This window comes from Mustelus asterias, chromosome 2 (genome assembly GCF_964213995.1).
Source record: "Mustelus asterias chromosome 2, sMusAst1.hap1.1, whole genome shotgun sequence".
Classification (NCBI taxonomy): Eukaryota; Metazoa; Chordata; class Chondrichthyes; order Carcharhiniformes; family Triakidae; genus Mustelus; species Mustelus asterias.
This window is the reverse complement of record NC_135802.1, coordinates 112,627,477-112,650,025: the sequence shown is the minus strand read 5'-3', so window position 1 is coordinate 112,650,025 and position 22,549 is coordinate 112,627,477. Positions and strand designations below refer to the sequence as shown.

At 44.1% G+C, this 22,549-nt stretch overlaps 1 protein-coding gene across 1 annotated transcript in view; it reads left to right on the top strand.

Annotated features, from left to right (window-relative positions):
- The window catches only part of LOC144480979 (A disintegrin and metalloproteinase with thrombospondin motifs 16-like), a 235,139-nt gene that overhangs the window by 190,221 nt on the left and 22,369 nt on the right, over positions 1–22,549 (top strand). The window contains exon 17 of the mRNA XM_078200606.1: positions 14,114–14,240. Coding sequence (XP_078056732.1) covers positions 14,114–14,240 — 127 coding nt within the window. The remainder of the gene's footprint in view (positions 1–14,113; positions 14,241–22,549) is intronic.

Sequence of the window (22,549 nt, the reverse complement as noted above, 5' to 3'; positions counted from 1 at the left end):
TCTCTCAACGACAGTGCCTAAGAATGCTTTGGCTCTCGCAACAGGCCATCACGGACGTTGGCAGTCTTTTGAAAGTAGACCTCCATCCTAGAGGAGCAGAAACCTCACGTTGCCTTTACTGTCAAGGTGACCACAGCCTCAATGTCTTCACATCTGGGTTCTCCCAGGGATTTGCTGGTCATGTTATAGGATCTCACATCTGAGAGCCACAGCTGAATCAGCCAGGTCAATGATACTTTGTTTGCAAATCCTTCCAACTCTTATCAATTTTGACATAGAATAATGCTAGTCAAACCCTGAGAGCTATCAACTTTGCTTCACTCACAAGATTTCCAAGGGTCCAGGGGGTGACTAATTGCACTTGTGGCAATCAAGGTGCTATCAGACTAATGAGGTGTCTTCATTAATCAGAATGACTTCCATTGCCTTAAAGTGCAGCTGGTCTGTGACCACTGCAAGAGCACAAGGCAAGTCTGTGGCAGGTATTCAGGGAACATCCTTTGGCAGCCTTGGGTCCCACAGGTGTTGTCTCCATCAGACCGCCTCAGCTCCAGGGAGACAAGATCTGGCTGATGGCCCCAGTGAAGATTTGGAATTGCTCTTCAATATACCCAGCTCCAGGATTGTTATGTCTTCTGTAGCCCTTGCCACATGGTGGGCTGAGAGGACTGGAGTTGGTGCCAGTGGAAGATGAGGGTACTCGGAGGAGGAGGAGGAAGAGCCTGATGTGCTTTTGGTTATACAACAATTGAAAATCTACCTGTCGGAGAAGCTCATGATGGACTCATCTAGGTTTGCTTCACATGAAAAGCATGCTTGCAGAATCACAAGCTTTCCATCAAGAGCCATGTGCAGTCTTCCCCTCCCCCTTCATGAGGCAGTCCCCTCCCCCCACTCTCTCAATAACCCACTCCCGACTATCACCCTGATGCGCTATCAATAAGGCGAAAGACTACCTGTGTGCCAATACAAGTGTAGACTTTTATTCACAACAGAATCAGGAGCACATCCCAACAAATAACCAACCTGGACTGAACAAGGGGGAGGAGACAGCCACCTTTATACTAGGTGCCGAGGGGAGGAACCGAACCGGGAGGGGATGTGTCCAGGTATGACGAACACACAAAGGTGGTCCATATAGGACAAAGGCACAACTGAGGTCCACCACACACCCAGACTTCTTCAACCAAGCTGATCATTCCATTTACCGGAATTAAACTGACCAAGGTAAATGAAAAAGGGGGTTGGGGATGTGGGTGCAACAAGGCAAAGGGAATGAGTAGTTCACGTAAACTCATTCTTTCATTGTAATAAAGAGCATTAAAGTAACAGGAATATTGTAATAAGCACCCAAATGGATCCCTTTGAGGAACTAAGGCACCTTTCCCTTACACAGTGTGCTATTCTTATGGACTCAGTTGAGCTGGAGTCAGACTGCTCTTTCCTCTGCTCTGACAAATGAAATGCTTGTCGCGGATGTACTCTCTGTGAGGTGCTGTGAGAGTCCCAGCAAAGACTGCCTCACTCACACCTGTGCAGGGGTAAACTCTGTTATCAAGGGTGGGATCTGTCTGGGGTGGGAGTTGGGTGCATGAGCTGAGCAATGGGACACCTTAAAACGAGCTTCCATTACCATGTGCTCTTTCTCCATCTTCCCTCTCACAACTCATTGCCTTCGGGGTGGCCATGGCTACAGGTCCGCTCTTGGCTCCCTGTCTCTTCCTGGAGTTCTGGGCTTTCTTGATCAGGGTGAGAGAAGTGAAGTGCGTGCTGAGAATGGAGGATGATGATTTGAGGAAAATAACTGAAGAATGGGCGAGAGAGGATGAGCTTGAGCATGAGTAGTGTCTGCTGCAATGGAAGGTTTGAGGAAGAGGCTGGAAAGAAAATAATGTGGTCAGAGTGTGGTTCAGGATGCTGGGGATATGAGAGGGTGATGGTTGCCAGCTGAGAATTGTAGGACACTCACCTTGCCAGTCCTCATGAGATACTTAAATACTTTTTGGTACTGCATCCAGGCCCTGGACACCACACTTTAGCTGCTCACTGCTTCTGCTATTTGCAGCATGCCTGCTCGCTGAGGCTATTTGGCATTGACCTACTTGGTGAAGAAGACTCCTCTCCTTGCCCTGACCATGCCCATTACGTTTGGTGATTTTTTTTTTGTTCTTGGAATATGTGACTGCGTTTTTTATGCCAACCAAATTAAACAAACTCAAGGACAAAGCAAGAAAGGCAGCCCCCAAAAAGAAGAGATCCACCCAACCCAAAAAAACAAAGCTGAAAGGAAACTTAAAATAAATCAAAATATGACTAAAGGGGTCAGTAATACACCTCAGTCCCCACGGTGCCCGATGAGCACGGAAGGCCTCGATGATGCCCTCGTACACCACATGCCCTCTCTCCAGGGGGACACAGTTGTAAATATAGCCACAGTCGGGGGCAGACAGTCAGGTCGGACAACTATGTGATTGCACTGGTCAAAGCAATAGTGAATACTGGTACCTCAATTAATACAATTTACAGACTCTTGTCATTGCACCATCCAATGATACACATTACAAAAATAATCAAAGTATTTGCTCTGTAGAATGATAAAAGTTTTCTTCCACTGTAAACATAGAATGGGTTCTGTCAGCTATAAAATAAACCTGGATATGATAATGATCATTATGCTAAAGTTTTAGGAAGAATAAATCTTAAATTGCATGCCTCCTTTTGAATTCCCTTGTTGCTATGCGGGTCCAATGCAAGAGATGTGAAGAATAATAAATTGAGCTGTGCCTCATCTATTCACTTCTTGAAATCACCAACTCTGAGACTCTGCAAACTTACTGGCTGTAATTTCATTTTGAGGCATTTGTGGTATACTATGGACTTCAAAAAATACTGTTCAAACCACCTAATTCATTACAGTTGACCGAAGAATCAGATCTCAGCTACAACCAACTCGGCTTTCATTCAAAATAAAGTGTGTGCAGATTGAGGGAGAGAAAAAATAGAAAAGAAAGTGCAGAGTAATGAACAAAAAACAGGAGAGAGAAAAGTAGTGAGAGTGTGGTTAAGAAAAATAACAAAATGTGCTGGCCTTTCAGTGCTAAATGACTGAATGCAGCAAATGAAACCACTCATGTTCCTTTTCTTGTTTTGTAATAAAGATTACTTTGGTTAAACTTAAAACTACTCCATTCACCTTTCGAGGATGGTCTTCAACTCTTGAATGGAAATCATCTTATTGACAAAGAAAAAGCTAAGTTCAGATTCCTTGGTGGATTTTGAAGTTTTTCTGACCCACTAATATAATCATCAAGTTCGCTGGTGAACCAGGGTGAAAATAGTGTCTCCAAGAGAAAATAAATCACTGATCAGCAGCTTCGAATTTAGTTGCTGTTATTGTCCATTAGGTATAACTTGCACCTGTCGATGCCCTTCACGCTAACAACAACCGGACAAATAGTCTCTCAGCGTTTACGATAGTCTGGCTTTTCCATCCCTATTCATATGGATATCGTTAAGGTTATGTCGCTGTGCGGTCTGATTTGGGGAGATTTCTCATTCTTTGCAACGCAAATTCAAATGAACCAGGGGTTGGCTGTTCTGTGTGCGTGTTTTGTTTGAAAGGTCTCTTGCATATTTACCAAAGAATAGCTTTCCCACAGGGTTCAAGTGTAGTTTTACTGAACTTTACTGTGACTAAGGTCAGAAATGGTTTCTTTGTGATACAGAAGTAGCCAGGGTAAGATGGCTTATTGATCAAGTTTATGTACAAGTTTGTTCATTCATGTTTTATAGAGTTCTGTTTAGGCTCATTTGTCTTGACAATACACATTATTGACTGTGGGGGTGGGGTGGAGGATTCAGATACCGCCTCTCAAACAAAGAGCAGCATGAAACACACAGCAATTAGTTATGAGGTCCAAATTTGCAAGTGATGTATTATCTGGGTGACATGCAAGCGAAGCAGAAGTGATGGATAGTCGAAGTAGATTAACTTTGACCAAGGATATCAGGAATGGCTATCAAGAGAATGGAAATCTGCTTTAGTCCATGAAGGACCATAGGCATCTCTCCATCAGAGAGTGACAATTGGTTTTGTAGCTTGAGGGACACCACTCCACATCGAGCATGGGACAAGGCAAGGAGATAGCCCTGCATGAACCACCACAACCAATATCAGGATTGAAATTTGCTGTTGGCGTCATTCTGCATACACTCTCTTGCTCTCCAGCCCATTGAGCTAACCAATCAAGAGGAAACTCGGGAGAAAGCACTATTTTTTAATGGAAGATTCAATACAGTGTGATTTCTGTTTATTGAGAATGTTGTTGGAAAGTTGAAAGGGAAAATTTGCAGAGGAAAGAGCAGGGGAGATGAACAGATTGGATAGTTCTTACAAAGGAGATGGCCTAGGCACAAAGGGCTGAATGGCCTCCTTCTGTATTTTATAATGGAGTCTACACCATTAGTCTTTAATGCAAACATGTTCTGTTAATGATGACTATCACAGCAATGGAAAAAAAGACCAAGTAGTCTGTCTTAGTCATGTTGTCTGGAATACTAGAAGACCTCCTCTGCTCTTTTACATATAGAGCCATTGATTTTTTTTTAACGTCCATTTGAAAGGGAAAGTTACACCTCGGTTTAACATCTTATCTGAAAGTTATCATTGCCACAAATGTAGCACTCCCATATATTGTCAGCTGGATTGTATGTTCAAGACTCTGTGTGGGACTTGAAGATATGACCATCTGATTTAGAGATGAGAACACGAGCACAATAGTGGCATTATCCCTATTTTGCAGATCTGAATTTAGCTATCGCACAATAACCATGATCATTTTGATCGACATTAAGACCCCAATATCCTGACTCCAACTCTGACCAGCAAATTGAGCCAGACTTAACCTTCATCTAAACTTTCTAGGTAGTTGTCCTTGGATCTGTGTTCATGGCCAGTGGAACATCTCTAAAGAACCTAACCATTGCTGTGTTGTCATCGCCCAACAAGGATAAAGACAAATTCCTAATGGAATCTTGTGCGAGAGAGTCAGTAAACCCTAAAGGTCATTAATCTCCTTGCACTTCTTGGTGTTTGAGTAAATTATATAATTTGTGCAAAAAGGGATTAAAACATGTAGCATTTCTTAAAACGATTCCAATACTACAAAGTACAATGTCAGAGTTTCTTTTCCTGGGAGGTGAGGCAGAGTACAAGGGGTACAAATATGAGGGGAGATTTGGAAAGTGAAAAAGGACAAGGTATTAATGCAGGGTACCGAACATAATAATAACCAGAACATGACAAGAAGAACAGAGCGTCGAAACATGAAAACACACGAGCAAATAACGGTCAGAGTAGTGAAAATGGCTATGATCTTGATGCGCGATATAACACACGAGAGGCTGGATGTACTCGGGAAATAAAGGCTTTTATTGCCAACAATAACAGAGCTACCATATACAGTATACGATCCCAGACCAAAGGGTCACCAGCCAGAGCAGTGACCTTTATACCTCTCCCAGGAGGCGGAGCCGACTGGGGTGTACCTATATTAACAGGTAGAACAGCCCAACCCTAACCCCAACAGTAACATATATACAGACTCATAGTACTGGCCAGACCATGGCTCAGCACTACCTGGTAGGAACCAACAATGGTTCACCACAGATCTAACAGTGGGGTGAGGGCGATGTGGATGGGTTCAAGTAAAGGGAGTTTGGGAATCCACAGATAAAAGTTGAGGCAATAGAGAAGTATATCAATGTGGGTAAAGACAAGCTGAGTGGGATAGGAAGGGGCAGAGGGTGCTGCACCCTCAAAAGTACCTCTGCCATATGTAGCAGGGAAAGCTACAACACATCTCTTTAACCAATCAGCATGAAGTATCTGCACTGAGACACACGGGCCACCAAGTTGGACAGGGCATGAAAATGTGTGCATGCATTACAATGCAAAATTAACACCCATTGCTTCAGATGCAAACAGCATGCAAACCTATTGCTCCTGCAACAATATTGTTATAAAAAGTTAATTTTCAAAAAAATATAAAGCAACCTTCTCCATAGCCTTCTGGGACATGAGCCCTCTATGTACAGTCAGCACCGATTGGACTTGAACTATTTTTATTACAATGTAATATAGATTTTCAAATATTGATTCTTGATGCAATACAAGCTGTACCTCTGGAAGAGCAACATGGAGTCTATAGCAGAGAAACAGCAATTTTAGCCTATGCCATCTGTGCCAACATTTGTGCTCCATATGAACCTCTTTCCACTTCTCTTCATTGAACCCTATTCATATACCCTTCTATTGCTTTCTCCCTTGTATGTTTATCTAACTTTCCTTTAATTCCATCTATGCTACCTCAGCCATTCCTTGTGGTAGCATATTCCACATTCTAACCACACTTTGGTAAATTTCTTACTGGATTTATTAGTGACTGTCTTATATTTCTGTTCTTTAGCTTTGAACTTGCCACAAATAGAAATACTTTCTCCATTTCTGCATTGCTAACCAACTTCTTAATCATAAAGGGCCAACAATTGGTGATGTTTAGGGCAGGGAGTCATGATTCCTGACCTATCCCCGCACTTTGCTGTAGTCTGAGCCGGTCCAGTGCTGTTAGTCTGAGGCGGTCCAGGGCCGTTAGTCTGAGGCGGTCCAGTGCTGTTAGTCTGAGCAGGTCCAGGGCCGTTAGTCTGAGGCGGTCCAGGGCCATTAGTCTGAGCTGGTCCAGTGTCGTTAGTCTGAGGCAGTCCAGTGCTGTTAGTCTGAGCTGGTCCAGTGCCGTTAGTCTGAGCTGGTCCAGTGCTGTTAGTCTGATTTGGTCCAGTGCCGTTAGTCTGAGCTGGTCCAGTGCCGTTAGTCTGAGGCGGTCCAGTGCTGTTAGTCTGAGCTGGTCCAGTGCTGTTAGTCTGAGGCGGTCCAGTGTCGTTAGTCTGAGCTGGTCCAGTGCCGTTAGTCTGAGCAGGTCCAGTGCTGTTAGTCTGAGCAGGTCCAGTGCTGTTAGTCTGAGCTGGTCCAGTGCTGTTAGTCTGAGGCGGTCCAGTGTGTTAGTCTGAGGCGGTCCAGGGCTGTTAGTCTGAGCAGGTCCGGTGCCGTTAGTCTGAGCTGGTCCAGTGCCGTTAGTCTGAGGCGGTCCAGTGCTGTTAGTCTGAGCTGGTCCAGTGCTGTTAGTCTGAGGCGGTCCAGTGTCGTTAGTCTGAGCTGGTCCAGTGCCGTTAGTCTGAGCAGGTCCAGTGCTGTTAGTCTGAGCAGGTCCAGTGCTGTTAGTCTCAGCTGGTCCAGTGCTGTTAGTCTGAGGCGGTCCAGTGTGTTAGTCTGAGGCGGTCCAGGGCTGTTAGTCTGAGCAGGTCCGGTGCCGTTAGTCTGAGCTGGTCCAGTGCTGTTAGTCTGAGGCGGTCCAGGGCTGTTAGTCTGAGCAGGTCCGGTGCCGTTAGTCTGAGCAGGTCCAGTGCTGTTAGTCTGAGCAGGTCCGGTGCCGTTAGTCTGAGCTGGTCCAGTGCTGTTAGTCTGAGCAGGTCCAGTGCTGTTAGTCTGAGCAGGTCCGGTGCCGTTAGTCTGAGCTGGTCCAGTGCTGTTAGCTGCCTGAAGGCTCAGCAAAGAATCAAACAGCAGGTGCTGATCTCATGTGGTGCAGCCAACCTACACATCTTAAAAGACAGTCTGTCGTGTTCATATCAATAATAGCATCTGATGGAGGAATAATTCGGCAGCTTGTATTTTACCTTCAAGTTTATTCTTCATACAGTTCAATGGAGCTATGAACTCCTTATCGTTCTCCCAACTGTGTCTATACTGTTTTGCAGTTTGAGCCTATGACCATCACCTGTCTTTAATAATGCAATTAGCTGACCAATGTAATATGCAATTGCTACATTGAAACACCACATTCTCTGGAAGCGAGCTACTGCTGACTGCCTTTGCTGATATTAGTTGCATTGGGGAACTTCACAATTAGTGCATCAAATGCAGCCTTGGAGACCTGAATGGTGGAGATTGACGAGACAAGAGGCCATGTTTTTGCAACGGGAAGGGGAAAGCCAGGCAGCTCTCGGGAATATTGTAAAGATGCTCGTTGTAAAGATTCACCAGTATAGGGAAAAACCAACTCATTTATTTACAGGTTACAACAATACAGAGGCTTGCACCACAGGCTGCAATCAGCTCCCAAGATGACTCTGAATAGAAGCCAGTGCTGACCAGAGTGATCCCCCAACCTGCTCCCTGATTGGTTTCCTGGATCATGTGATCTTTACTCTGCAGATTGATCCTCAAAGGGACTATCACCACAGCAACCCTCCAGAGGGATTGGGAGTAGGTGGTCAAGGAGGTCAATAGATGGTGTGTGGCCCCAAGAAATTGGCAACAGTGTCATAAGAAACTTAATGTCCTCATGCAGGAGATCAAGGACAGTGAATGCATTGGCACATGCTATCTCTCACTCATCACATTAGCAGCCCCTCATACTTCTCAGTGCACTACACCTGAATCATTCAGCCATCAGCAGTCCCTGACACTCAGGACTCATACCTAACATCCAGGTTCCACCCCATCCTCACATACATGCCAGTGTCAGTCCCACATGAACCCTTGTTGTCTTCACATAACCTAAACATACTGCAACCCAATCACTGGTATCCTTCCCTCTGTTTTGTAGGACAAAGCTGCCATTAACAAATGAAAGCTGAGCATTTTCGGGGGTTGGCAAGGGTGCCCGCAGTTTCTGAGCCCTGCAGAGGAGATGGTGCTCTATTTCAACAGCCAGCTGTGGTAGCCAGAGAACATTGAGATTGACTGTGTTCTTGCCTTATACCCATTCTCAATTCCTAGTTTACCCTCATCCTGCTACCTTGCAGGATGTGCAAGTTGCTGATGGTGTGACCAAAGACCTCTTGCTTCCCATTCCACACCTTTTCCTCACTTCAGTCTTTCCCTTTCTGATTTTCTGCTTTCAGACTCCCAAGAACTGCCACCTACCCAGCTCCATCACATTCAGGAGTAAAAGAGAGGAGCACCCACTCACTCCACAGACAAAAAAGTACCATTATTTGATCTTACATACGCAACCCGCTCAGATACTGGCACTGCATGTACCTTAGAAGCTAGTATAGAGTTGAGATCTGCATGTGGAAAGCCATCAGACATGAGGGGGGTGGGGGGGAAGGTCACAGAATGAGGGATTGAGAGGAAGATTCTGATAGGGCAACTTGTAGGAAAAGACTGATGAAGAATGACACCAAGATGCTTGGTGCAATTGCTGGCATACTAGACAACTTGTTGAAGAAGATGGAGGTGTCTGGTTCCAACTTGGCAGAGGGCAGCATGCAAAGCTCCCCTTCTCTTCAGCATCCACATTACCTCCTTGTCATACTGTAGACCTGCAGAACTGCAACTGGAGCCCCCATACCTGTTGAAGCCTTTGTTCCCAATTCCTTTGTCCATCTTTTGAAGATGCAGCAACAAATCCAGCAACTCAATATACCAGCTTGGAAAACATTCCACATTGCTTCCACGGACTTTGCAAGTAGGTTGGCTGACTGTTTAGGTAACACTATGCTGGGTCCCTCTTGCAGCTGTGCACATGCTCATTGCATTTAGTGAGTGACAAGCAAATGTTGAATGGCTCTGCATGGCCCACATTTGTAGACCATCCATCAGTCCAGTGGCATACGGGCTGCATTGGAAACAGCTGAAGTGTGCACCACTTGGAGAGCCTCCAGCTCCAATAGTGTATGCTCCAGCAAACTACAGATTAAATTCCACACAAAAGATCTTTATCAGGTCACCCTATTTCTCTTTCTCTCTCCCTGTTTTTCTTTCTGCAGCTGACCTGACATTGAATTCACCCAGTATAAGTCACCCAGTATAATTCTGCCTCCTTCTCTGCCCTTGTGCTGTTTATTTCACAATCCTTCAATTTTATTGGTTAAAGAAACCTACAGTCATTTCTCCCAGTCACTCAATTTCCAAATGCCAGGTTTGCCACAGTGTGATTTTTTTTTAGTGTGCACTTATGGCAACTTGTCACACAAAAAATTAAAAAACCTATATGTCCAAGGGCAAGCCTAACCAACGACAAATGTTAGACATCTTGCTACAGCAGAATCTCGCTTAATACATCTGTAAACATGGCCTATGTACAAGATCTTAATGCCTTGTGTTGTATTTTCTATCGTGCTTGAGTTGTCAGCTTTTTCTCATTATAAATTCCCATTCCCCCATGATGCGGTCATCCTCACCCACCTCACACATGGCACGGTTTTCACCTGAAGCTGAGCTTGGTCTTGATTTCTTGCAGAGGGAACATTTGGAACTATTATTCATTCTAAATTGGAAAATAGATGAATTTAGATCTTCTCATCTTTCACTGTAGCCTGTTCTTTTAAACAGGCACAACCTTCATGAAAAATGTTGGGAAAGCTCTATTCTATGCATAATGGTGGAATGGGATAGATTGCACTGAAGCATGTCATTGCACGATTCACAAATAATGTGATGAGAATGATTCATGGCCTTCCTCTCTCCCTTGCCACAAGCTAAATCTCCTGAGTATTTTTACATGAGAATGATGCCCTTTATTTTTTTTAAAATCCAGTTCATCTTGAATGTTTTATAAAGTGAACAAACACACCAGCTATGTTACTATTACAATGGATATATTCATTGCAAATGTCAAACATAATTTCACCAATTAGCATGCTGAGCACAGCATATTACTAAATGGATACTATGGTATCTGGTTTCCTGATTAATGTAATACTTTTATTTGAGTACAGGATTTTGGTGCTCTCTTTCAGCTCAGTTCATCATTTTAACTCATTAAATGATGAAATATTGGAAGTTCATATTACTGACCTGTATGTATTTACTTATTTCCTTTCTTCTCTCTCTATCCTTTTTTTTAATTACAGTTTGGTAAGTAGTTTTGTCATATCTGCTAGGATTGCCCTATTTGAGATGGGCATGAAGACTAGTTCCAGACTTAAAGGAATCTTAATAATGGGTCTGTGGGTGGTACATAAGATGGCATGAGTTCACTCAGATGAGATTTTGTCCTCACCCTCCACTTGACTAAAGGGTTCATCTGTTGAATGTAGTTTAATGTTAACTGAAAATTTTAAGATTACAATGGATTAAATTAAAAATTCTAATTACAGTACAATAAAACAAACTTTGAGAATAATTGTGATAGAATTGTGCCTGATCAATGTTTGGTATAACCCAATCTGGTGTAAATGTGATGGATCATTTTATCTAAACAAGAATTGAACCTAGATCTCATTATTTGTACAGATTCCTTGGGGGCATTTTTCTGACCCCGCCCATTCAGGCACAGGTCGCGCAGCGGCTGCACAAGGTTGGAGAATCAACAGGAGGAGACTAGCGAGTTTAGCACCGATGATAACCCGCTTTGTGATCCTCCCTGCCATCATGCCCGTATGTAACCTGGCTCCTGCCAGCAAGAACGGGAATCAGATTAGCAGATTTAAATATCCATTTATATATGCTTAATCGATTTCAAGCCGATTTAGAATCCCTACAGTGCAGAAGGAGGCCATTCAGCCCATCAAGTCTGCACCAACTCTCCGAAAGTGCATCATACCCAGGCAACTTCAAGAGTTCCCACCCATTTCAGGAGCCCTCCCCATCCGGGCCCCTTTTGGCAGTGTCAACCTAGCACCCTGGTAGTGCCAACCTAGAGGCCAGTAGTGATTCATGAAGTGTTCCCGCTGCTCCCGAGAGTCAGAGACTTCAGGGAGCAGGGCGATCCGGCTTCAAATTGGCAAAACATATTTAAATGAAGGTTCCCACCGTCACTGGAAGGGGGGGGGGAATTCCAAAGCAGCCCCTCCCCACAATTCTACGACCGTGCACTGCCCCTATGGATATTGTGACCCCCGAAGAGATAGGCATCAGCCCCCCCCCCCCTCCCCCCCCCCCCCCAAATCCCCGTACAGGTGACTGAAACCCAGCTAAGGCCTCAGGGTTGACTAAGGCCCCATCTTCTTCAGGGATCCCATTCAGGGACCTCTTTCAGGCCCTGCTTCTTGCCAGTGTCACCCTGGTAGTGCCATGGCACTACTCAACCATTTCCCCAACCACCAAGGGTCTTAGATGACCTCCGAGGCCCATAGCATGGCCATCATGACTGGTTTCCACTTTTAGAAACATGTAGTGATTCACAGCAGGTTCCCACTGCTCCCGAGGATCAGGGAATCTGAGAGCAGGGAGAATCTGGCTTGAAACTGACTTGATTCACATGTTCACTGTAAGTGAACCAGATTATGTTGGGGTGTGGGAGCATGGAGAATCCCAGTGCTAAATGTGCTATGGCCCCTCCCCCACAATTCTCTGGCCCTGCATGGCTCCAGCGTGAACTGCACATGAGCATGTGGGGCCAGAGAAATGCGCACTTGATGTTTGCAATTATTCATGTGTTTTCCAGAATTAACGAATTCATTTGGAATTAAAGGGTAGTTAATTTGCCCTATTACCTGGGAACAAGCCAGGCATGTCACATTGCCATGGAGATGGGTGGATCTTAGTGAGATTCTTTTTTTTGAGCTATCTCTGTGAATTCAGTTCGGACCTGGCCAGCAGGCAAAACTCATTAATGTTTAGGAAAACAGCGAAGAGACTGTGTCAACTGTGGGTCTTGCATAGCTTGGAGCACTTGGAAGGAGAGAGAAATCCAGACCTACACCTAGATGTATCGTCCGTGATGCAACTGGTGTTCGGTATCAGAGAAAGTTGGAAGAGGCAAAAATGGCTGAAAGATTTGCTGAAGGACAAAATCAACAATAATCCTCAATAAAAGCCAGTTAACCTTATTGGAGTTACAGAACTGATCAGTTTGGTCTCAGTTTGAAACCATTGCAGGGGGCTATTAGAAACTAAGTGTTTTCTGAAGTTTTAAGCCACTACACAAGAGTCACAGCGAGGCCCTTGCTGCAGCTGTGGAATCCAGGGTAGTGAGTTTCTAAAAGAAATTGGAGGATCCCTTAGCCAAAAGCTAATGGAAGGATCCCATGAAATCTTGTACTTTGAAGGACAGTTGGAACACCAAAGAGAAATCAGAGTAAATTCCAGAGAGCAGTCATATACCTTTGGTTTGGTCCAGAGAAGAAGTGAATGAACTGTAAAGGTTTTTCAAAATAAGGGAAATCTTGGAGGGAAGTAAAAAGTAGAACTGAGTTTATAGCACAAGTCTTCATAAGTTATATGTTAATCATGTTTACTTTGTTTAATTTCTCTTTATATACACAATGAAGTTAGCATTTGTTAAAAGTAAAATCGAGTGATGTAATTCTGTCAGTTAATTAACGAGTGGTTTGATTTCTTTTTTAAATGTTAACATCCCTAACAGGATTGTTTATCATACATATGATCTATATATGTAAATTGTTTAACAAAATATATTTGTGAAGTCAGAGGGGATGTTAATGATGATTTCCATAATGAAGAACAAAGAAAAGTGCAGCACAGAAACAGGCCCTTCAGCCCTCAAGCCCGTGTCGATCATGATGCCCTAACTAAACTAAAAAAAAATCTTCTGCCCTTACTCGGACCATATCTTCTATTCCCTCCCTATTCATGTACCCATCCAGATGCCTCTTAAATGTTACTAATGTGCCTGTTTCCACCACCTCCTCTGGCAGCGTGTTCCAGGCACCCACCACTCTCTGCGTGGAAAGCTTCCCCCGCACATCTCCCTTAACTTTCCCCGTCTCACCTTGAACCTGTGGTCCCTTGAAATTAACCTTTCCACCCTGGGAAAAAGCCTCTGACTATCCACCCTATCTATGCCTCTCATAATTTTGTAGGCCTCTATCAGCCCCATAGCTTCCTTTTTTCCAGTGAAAACAATTCGAGTTTATTCAACCTCTCCTCCTAATATCCAACCATCTGTGCTCCTCAGTCAGGATTGCTTTCCCTCCCTTCCAATTTACCTGGACAGAATAAGTCACCAGTTTTCACACCCCTCTGCTCAGCAAGCAGCTTCCCAATAGAATGCTAAAAAACTTTCAAACATTTTGCAATTTAACATTTCGTTAAACACATTAATGCTTTCATGAAATATATAAAAATGTGCTTCTTTCACCATAGGTCGGATGGCCACAAAAGTAGCATGTTACCGTGATCTTCGTGCACAAGTAAACCTCTCCTTCTGCAATCCAAGGAGTCGGCCAGCCACTGGAGTCATCTCTTGTAATGTACAGGCTTGTCCTGCGAGGTAAGAGCTTAAAGTACTAAAATCATTGTTTTTTACAGAAAATTTGAACTGATTTTTGATTTCCCTTCCAAACCAATTTAGATGTTTTCAACCTAAAATTTGCAAGTATTAAGTTTCATTCAGGCCCGAGGGGAGTTGCTACTACAATACCTTTTGGTGTGTGTTGGTCCATGTAATTAAGTTTTATAATGACGGCAGATATTATAAATTATGACATTTCCATGATTAAAAATGAGATTTTTTAAAAAATAATTGGTGAATGTTATTAAATAACTCTTGCTGCTAAAATATGCTTTATAATAGATCACTATGGGTGACACAGTGCACAGTGGTTAGCACTGCTGCCTCACAGTGCCAGAGACCCGGTTTCGATTCCCAGCTTGGGTGACTGAGCGGAGTCTGCACATTCTCCCCGTGTCTGCGTGGATTTCCTCCGGGTGCTCCGTTTTCCTCCCATAGTCCAAAAGACGTGCTGGTTAGATGCATTGGCCAAGCTAAATTCTCCCTCAGTGTACTCAAACAGACGCCAAAGTGTGGTAACTAGGGGATTTTCACAGTAACTTCATTGCAGTGTTAATGTAAGCCTACTTGTGACATTAATAAAAATGTAAACTGGAGGCAACCATCACCATTGCAGCACATTCCATCCCCATGGCTAATCCCTCTAGCCTCCACACCTTCCTTCTATCAGCCCTTGCCATCACCAGCGCAGTTGCATGGGGCGGCAGAGTGGCACAGGTTAGCACTGCTACCTGACAGCTCCAGAGACCCGGGTTCAATTCCCACCTTGAATGACTATCTGTGTGGAGTTTGCACATTCTCCCCATGTCTGGGTGGGTTTCCTCCAGGTGCTCCGGTTTCCTCCCGTAGTCCAAAGATGTGCGGGTTAAATTGATTTGCCATGCTAAATTGCCTCTTAGTGTCAGGGGGATTAGCAGGGTAAATACATGGGGTTATGGGGATAGGACCTGGGAGGGATTGATGTCGGTGCAGATTCGATGGGCCGAATGGTCTCTTTCTGCACTGAAGGAATTATATGATGTGCCTTTGACACGGGAGGAATCAGGCAACGGGGATATTGATTTGTGTTGACTTTCTGGTCAAATAGAGCATAAAATGCTAACATGAAAGATTGCAATGCAAAAATATTTTAACTTTACAGTAAATACGTGAATAAAATTGGGCGATGTGGCATCATCGTAAGTACAATTGTCTAAGGCTATATGAGCATTGGTTGGGGTGGGGGAAGAATGTCCTATTGAAATACATTAATCACATTGCTGAGTTCATTTTAAACATGGACCGCAGATTGCATTCTTCTCAACCATTCCTGTCATTTCAGTAGTAGTTCAGTGTGTTTCCTAAATATTTAATACATTGTAAATAATGCAAGCACAGTGTATATAGATACATTATAATAATGTTATAAGTACAATAAAATAATCTTATTTAACAAAGGAGCAATGTTTCACATTTTTGAATTATAAAGTAAGTAATGTATAATGGCAAAAACTAATGAAGACTAGTTCATGGCATCATGTATTCAAAACCGACTTCCAGTAACTAACTTCAGGAGAAGTGATCGATTGTTACAAATTCAGATGTATACATATTTCTGACAATCACAAATTTCCGATGTTTAGAATAATCATTAGAATTTCAAAAACGGCAGTTAATTTTATTCTTGGGTCCCTTTAGCATCCTTGAAGATAAATATTGTCGCTACTCATTTCTTTAATGGAAAAATTATAAGAATATGTTCTGTTCCTTCTACAGTTAGAATCATAAAAATTATGTTGAAATTGTGATTTCTCTGTTCCAGCTCTAATATACACAGGCATGCATGAGCTTAGGACATGTTTTTGACAACCACAGAAAAAGATTTTGCTGATATTTATTTATATCATCTGTATTTTTTGCTCAAAAACAATGGAGAACGGGTCACTATTTTGATTTTTGCCACAGTGTACTTGACCTGGGAGTGCTTGCAGCACTCCCAGGTCAAGTACAGAATAGCAATGCTAGTTAGTCATCCTGTGTGGAACACTATGCACTTTTTCGATTAACAATCCAACCAATTTTGGTGCCTGTGAATCAGGAAATAAATTAGGCTCTTCTGAAATGGGCAGGATGGAGGGGGGAAATGGCTTTTCGGCCTGTGTTCTTATCCAGGAGTGCTGCACAAAAGAGTCAGCTTGATTAACAGGCCTGGCTTCCAGTTGTGCGGGGAACATGCCAGAACAGGTTACAGCCCTAAGTAAAGGCCTTGCAGCTTCTAGTGAGAACATGGAAGAATTCCCATAGGTTCGAATCCCAGACCCCAATGGGATAGTCTGATCCCTGCTCGGGTGGGGGCGGGGGGATATTCGTATGCAAGGGATCCAATTCGAAAGAGGGTAAACTGAGAGAAGCTGTCCTCGTCTATTTTCAGATACTGGGTTTCTTAGAGCCTGGGAAACTCAGCCAGCCAGGCTCATGTGAGTTGCCAGTCCTCAAGCCTTTTAACACCTCTGGACAGAGATACCAAGAGACACCTGTCTTCTCACTCTCAGACAGCAGCCTCCAGAGAAAGACCTGCTTCACACAGCAGAACCCAGAGAAAGAGAGAAAATACCCCTTGCCTTTTGCAGATACTAGCAGACAACTGCCTCCTCGTCTCTCTGTAAGGCTGGCCCTCAACTTGTCAATCAGCCTAATTAAACCCTACGCTGAAACCCCAGTGGACAACCATAAAAATAACAAAACTGCATTAACTCAGATTAAACAAACACCCCAATTATTAGGAGTGATTACCCTTCTGCATGCTCAGCATGTGGCCTGCCGGTTGCAGACAAATCAGCTCCGTTTAAACAGAATTGAATTATAAAACAGCCTCCTCGCAGGAAACATGACAAACACATTTCTTAAAAGCACAGTATTGTCACACACTACACAGATTCCCCACTGACCTCTGGAAGGAACTAATGACATAGACGTTGAGGACCACTGTGACCTTCAGAGCCACTAGCATTGGGTGGCTACCCACGCAGTTGGAGACAATCTCTGACCAATCATCTGGTATATGATGGTGTCCCTCGAGAAAAGGAGCCTCTTTCGGACTGGAGTTCAGACATGTTGAGGTAGTTAGATGCTGCTTTTATACGCTGACTGAAGGGTAGTGACATCTCCTGCAGATCCTTCCACCTTGCACTCCCTGCTGGCCCTACAACTCCTGTGCCAGTGCCTCTCATCCCACCGGATGCTGCATAGGATGTTGCCTGCAGTCACCTGGCCTTCTCTCTCTCCTGGTCCCACTAGCTAAGTATATAATCCCCATAATCAAACAATGCATAAGGCGCTGTCTCGTGCATCTAAGACTGTACTCTGCTTAAATCTTCAGGAAAAAGGTGGCCAAAAAAAAGCATTCCAAAAGAAAATTATCCACGCATGGAATGCACCAGAAATGTCACAGAAACCTTCCAAGTCACGTAAATTTCAGAGAGAAATGCAAAACTAATGAGACAGAGCCTTTGCTCTGGGAGCCTTTTATACCATCCTTGGATGAGAACAGGAAGAAAACGTGTTGGCCACCTGCCCATGTTGCCCGTGCCACGACCACAAAATTGCACGCGCAATGTAAAATGGCTTTCCATTGGACAATTAACAGCCTTAATTGGCCCTCTAAGTGTCAGCAGGCAGGCTTCCAACTTCTGTGCACGCCCGTCGACCGTAATATCACTCGCGTACGCAATAACATTGGAACATTCACCCGAAATCTTGTCACGTAATTTCATGCGGGTTCAGGTCAGGTGCAAGCCTGCTTTCTTCATGTAAAATTCTGGCCCTGGTTTATCTTCTATCTCTTTCATTGTCAGACTTGTCTTAACCAGATTCCTTCCACTATTCTTACTAGGTTAAAGTCTTATCGCTACAGCCAATTTATCATTTCCTTTTGACTGATTTAAGTGTTATAAATACATAAAAATGTAAAAGCACTGCCTCCCCTCCTATGTTCAAAGTGAGATGGAAACATTACATATGTGCAATGACCAAACGAAAACATTGAACAAACTCTTCAAATGCTGATAAATGTTTTTTGACAAATCAGTTTTTAATGGTGAGCTTTGTGGTGAGTGCAGCTTTTGTGGTCTGCCTCTGACTGGTATATTATGGCCAGCAACACAGCTGTCTGGATCTGTGGGTGTAAGGCACTCGAAATTTAAAGCACTTCATGTGTCAGATTACTCTCAAGATTCAAAGCGGTTAGACTAACCAAATCCTCTGGGCTCCAAAACGCTGCAGGGTGTTGAAGTGCTGTAGATCCGGGAGTTCCTGAAGTGCGAACACAGTTAAAAATGTTTCATCAGCTGATATGAATAGCATTTCTTTGCCAGTTTTACTAACTGGCGGCAGCCATTCTGGCTTATGAAGGCTGATGGCTGGTCGCCAGCAAGCAACTACCTTTCTCCATCCGATTACCTCATTAAGGTTCATCTTAATAACCAGACTAGACAAACTGTAATATTCTGGTCATCAGACTGGAATGTCCGATACTCAGTGTCAAGTGTCATGTTTCAGCCCTGAACCTGCCAGCATCACAAAGTCAGCAGATTGACTGGTTCCCATTTCTTTTAACTGTTAGATGCCACATTCCTCATGCATAGGCTTCTGCAAAACACCAAAAATACTTTTTCATGGTTTTTTTTTGCCATTTTAATGTTGCAATAATATTGTGTGCACGCTTTAATAACATTTTTATAAATTAGATATTTTTCAGATAACTCTTCAGCTCTTCTTTCTGCTATCCCCACGAATTAAAAAAATCTTGCCTAGGCTTCTACTAATGTAGCTCTGTAACTGGCTGCTCAAGATATTAAAAACATTCTATCAGTAGTTTTATTCCCTTCTGCCTTGCCACTCTGCCTGTCCAAAGAAACCCAACAAAAAACCCTCAACTGTAGGTGCCAGGTAGAGAATTGAGTTCCCCAATGGCGTTTCTCTCTCCGTGTTGGGTTGCAGAGCAACTTGAGCACACCATCTTGAGCCCACTGTAAAGCCACCTTTCTTGGGGGAGGCTCACTAACTATGCAGGGTGGGTTTCCAATGGACTTCCTGTCACTACGAGGGAGCCCTCCTCTGCTGCGGGGGTGGGGTGGGGGGGTCCAGACAAAACTTCAGAAGGGGCTGTCGCAAAATCACCACTGCAGTTGCAAAGGATGCTAGGCCAAATGTAAGGATACAAAAACACCAAACTGTGTCAAGGCCAAAACAGGTAAGGTTTAAATTCTGAAAAAGAAGGCAATGGGCCCTATTTTACTATTTTAATTCTAAGTGCTGGGCGGACTTGAAACTGGGAGTGTTTCAGATCCAACTTTTAGACCCGTTCTCAGGTGCCCCCAAATGCAATCTGCCTGAAAAAATATCAGCGATGCTGAATCATGCTGCAGAAGCCTGTGGGCGGGGCTTAACACGCCCAAAATGCTGCAGCTCCGATCGGAGCCGTCAACTGCGCATGTGCAGTAAAACAAAATGGACAGACGCTCCCCTGCCACATCGCTCCCGGGACAGATTTTGCCTCCCCCTGGTTCCCACAGACATTGCCCCACCCCCACAACATTACTGTTCCCTTTATTCCCACCCCCCACGCTCCCAGACCGATCGCAGCCCCCTTCCCCACCAATCACATGTAGAGTGGCAGCAGACCCCTCCCCCCCCCCACACTGATCGCACGCAGAGTGGCAGCGGACCCCCTCTTTCCCCCCCCCCCCACCGATTGCTGGAAGCTCTGAACTTACCTCCTCAGAAGCTGGAGCATCCGAATTGGACCTTTGCAGACCATGTCTGTTTCGCGCCGAATCTGGACGGGCGAATGCGGTGGTAAAGCGGGAAGTGCTGGTAAGTTTGGGCGTCCAGCCCATTAAGTCAATTTAAATACATGCAAATGCATTTAAATTGACATCGTGCCCGTTTCGGGCGCGGTCCCAATCGTGGCCATTTTCAGCCATTGGTAAAGGGAGAACGGCCGCGGATCGCGTTACTCACCTCACGCCCGACTTTACCACGTTTTCTTGCCCGAAAATGGGTGCAACCTGATGGTAAAATCGGGCCCAATGTGTCCACGACTGGACTCGCTCACTCCAGCAATGTCATCACTGAGCATTTTGCCACAGCTGCGAGAAGAACTACCATCCCAGGGTTCACAGGATCAGTGGTGAAGGCCTAGCCAGAGCTCCTTGCCAGCATTGATATGCAACTGGGCGGTGAAAGGGAGGCAAGTGATTCCCTGCATCGTATGAAGACCGCAGACGTCAAACTTCCTGCTTTGACTCATTTTAATATTTTCCATCAGGACTGGGCTGACAGGAGAATAAACGATTGTGAACAGGCAGGAAGGGAAAAGGAATTCTGGGCACTTTTTCAGCCTTCATGGCAGTAGTCACCTTAAAAGGGCAAGAGATGGAAACCCTGTGATAGCACTTTCTTATGGGAAAAACTTCTGTTTGATCAATTTCTGATGGATTTTGGTCAGATTTTAAATCCTCTTCTGCTGACCAGGAGGATTTAATTGATCTTCACATTTATTTCAATACTTCATCTCTCGTGTATGTATTTGTATTGCTCAGCTGCCTCTGCAGTCTGCTTTGTTGGAGGGGTTAGGTAGCGGCAAAGTTGTAAAAGGGCAGCATTGTAGTGCCAAGCAGTAGGTGGAGTAAAAGGGAAAACAAGTATGAAGAATGATGGCGTGGGAGTGGGAAGTGGGTACTGGTATGAATCTGTGACATTTTTTATTCATGGTGGGATAAATGCTGAGTGTAATTTTCCTATCTGTACAGGAAGTTTGACAGTATCTGGCATCCCTGCCTCATTGCAGATTTGCAGCAGATACATTTGTGCGCCACATTTTGCAATAAGCAGTAGCTTTGATATTTTTTTTTATATTGAGCATTTCCCCCATGTCAGTACAATAGAAAATCAGACCACGAAAGTTCAGACCTTGTAGGGCAGGATTTTCCTTCTAGTTTATTGCCACATGAATTGTGTTACTGGTGCAGGCAGCTGAGGAAAGCCAAAAGGGGTTTTGAAACCAAAACCAATTTCAAGCAAGCCAGATTTTTTTTGGAGAAGTGATAGCCGTTCATCCAGAAAGAACTCTTCAAATGTAGACAATAAAAATATAACAAAACTTACTCCAACTTATAAATCAAAGAAAGGGTTTAATAAAGAAACTTCATTACTCCAAACTTGAGGCCTCGCTGTGGGCCATTCCAAGCCCCTCTCACAATTCCCAACAGGTTCTATTTATACTGATGAGCAGCTAGTCAGCTGATCATCACATCATTCTGTAATTGGTTACATGGTTTATTGGGTCTGCTGACCCTTACAGCCTGTTACCATTGGTCATATTACATCAGATACAATGTGATCACCGGTTACATTCCAGCCCAGGAAAGTGCCTGGCCATAATGACTGTGGATGCCACAGCACAGTAATCTGAGCACTAAAAGTATACAAGAGGAATCTGGTGTTGCTACAACTGAACGTGTTTTCACCACCCTATCAGGTGCAGTGGATTCCAAATTCTAACAGCTCATTGTGTAATGTTATTTTCCTCAGGATGCCTCTGGTGCTTTTATCCATAACCTCTGGGTATCGATCCTTCAATTAGAAACAGTTTCACGATATTTATTCTGCACCTTTCATCATTTTAAATAACTATCAAATCTCCTCTTGGCCCTCTCTACTCCAAGGAGATAAAATAATCTTCCACAACCTATCCACCTATCTCTCATCCCTGGAACCATTCCAACAAATCCTGTCTCTACCCTCTCTGAAGCTTTCGCATCCATGCTAAAATATGGTGCCCAGATTTAGTCACAACACTCCAGTTGAGGCTGAATAGTGTTTCATATGGGTTTAGTATGGCTTTTATGCTCTATGCTGCTGTTTATAAAGACCGGGGTCCCATATCATTCATAAACTGCTTCATTACCTTGTTCAGTGCCTCAGCTTCCCGTAAGTTCAGCCCCTTCGATGGAATTCTCCCATGCACCTGCCGATGAGTTCAATGGCAGGCGGAAGGGAAGAATTTGGTGGGAGTCCAAAAATCGGTTTTATGCTGGCATGAATTTCCTATGGGATCTTCTGCATGTGCCCGCCATAGCCGATCGGGAAAACCACTGGAGGCCGGCGTGAAACCAGATGCATCCGGCTAATGGGATGCAGTTGAAGGCTCAACCAGAATCTTACCCCCCTCAAACCCAAATCTCTACAATGCCAGTGGGAAAACACGTCGGTCCAGAATCTATCTGAAACAACGTGGTGGGGACAAG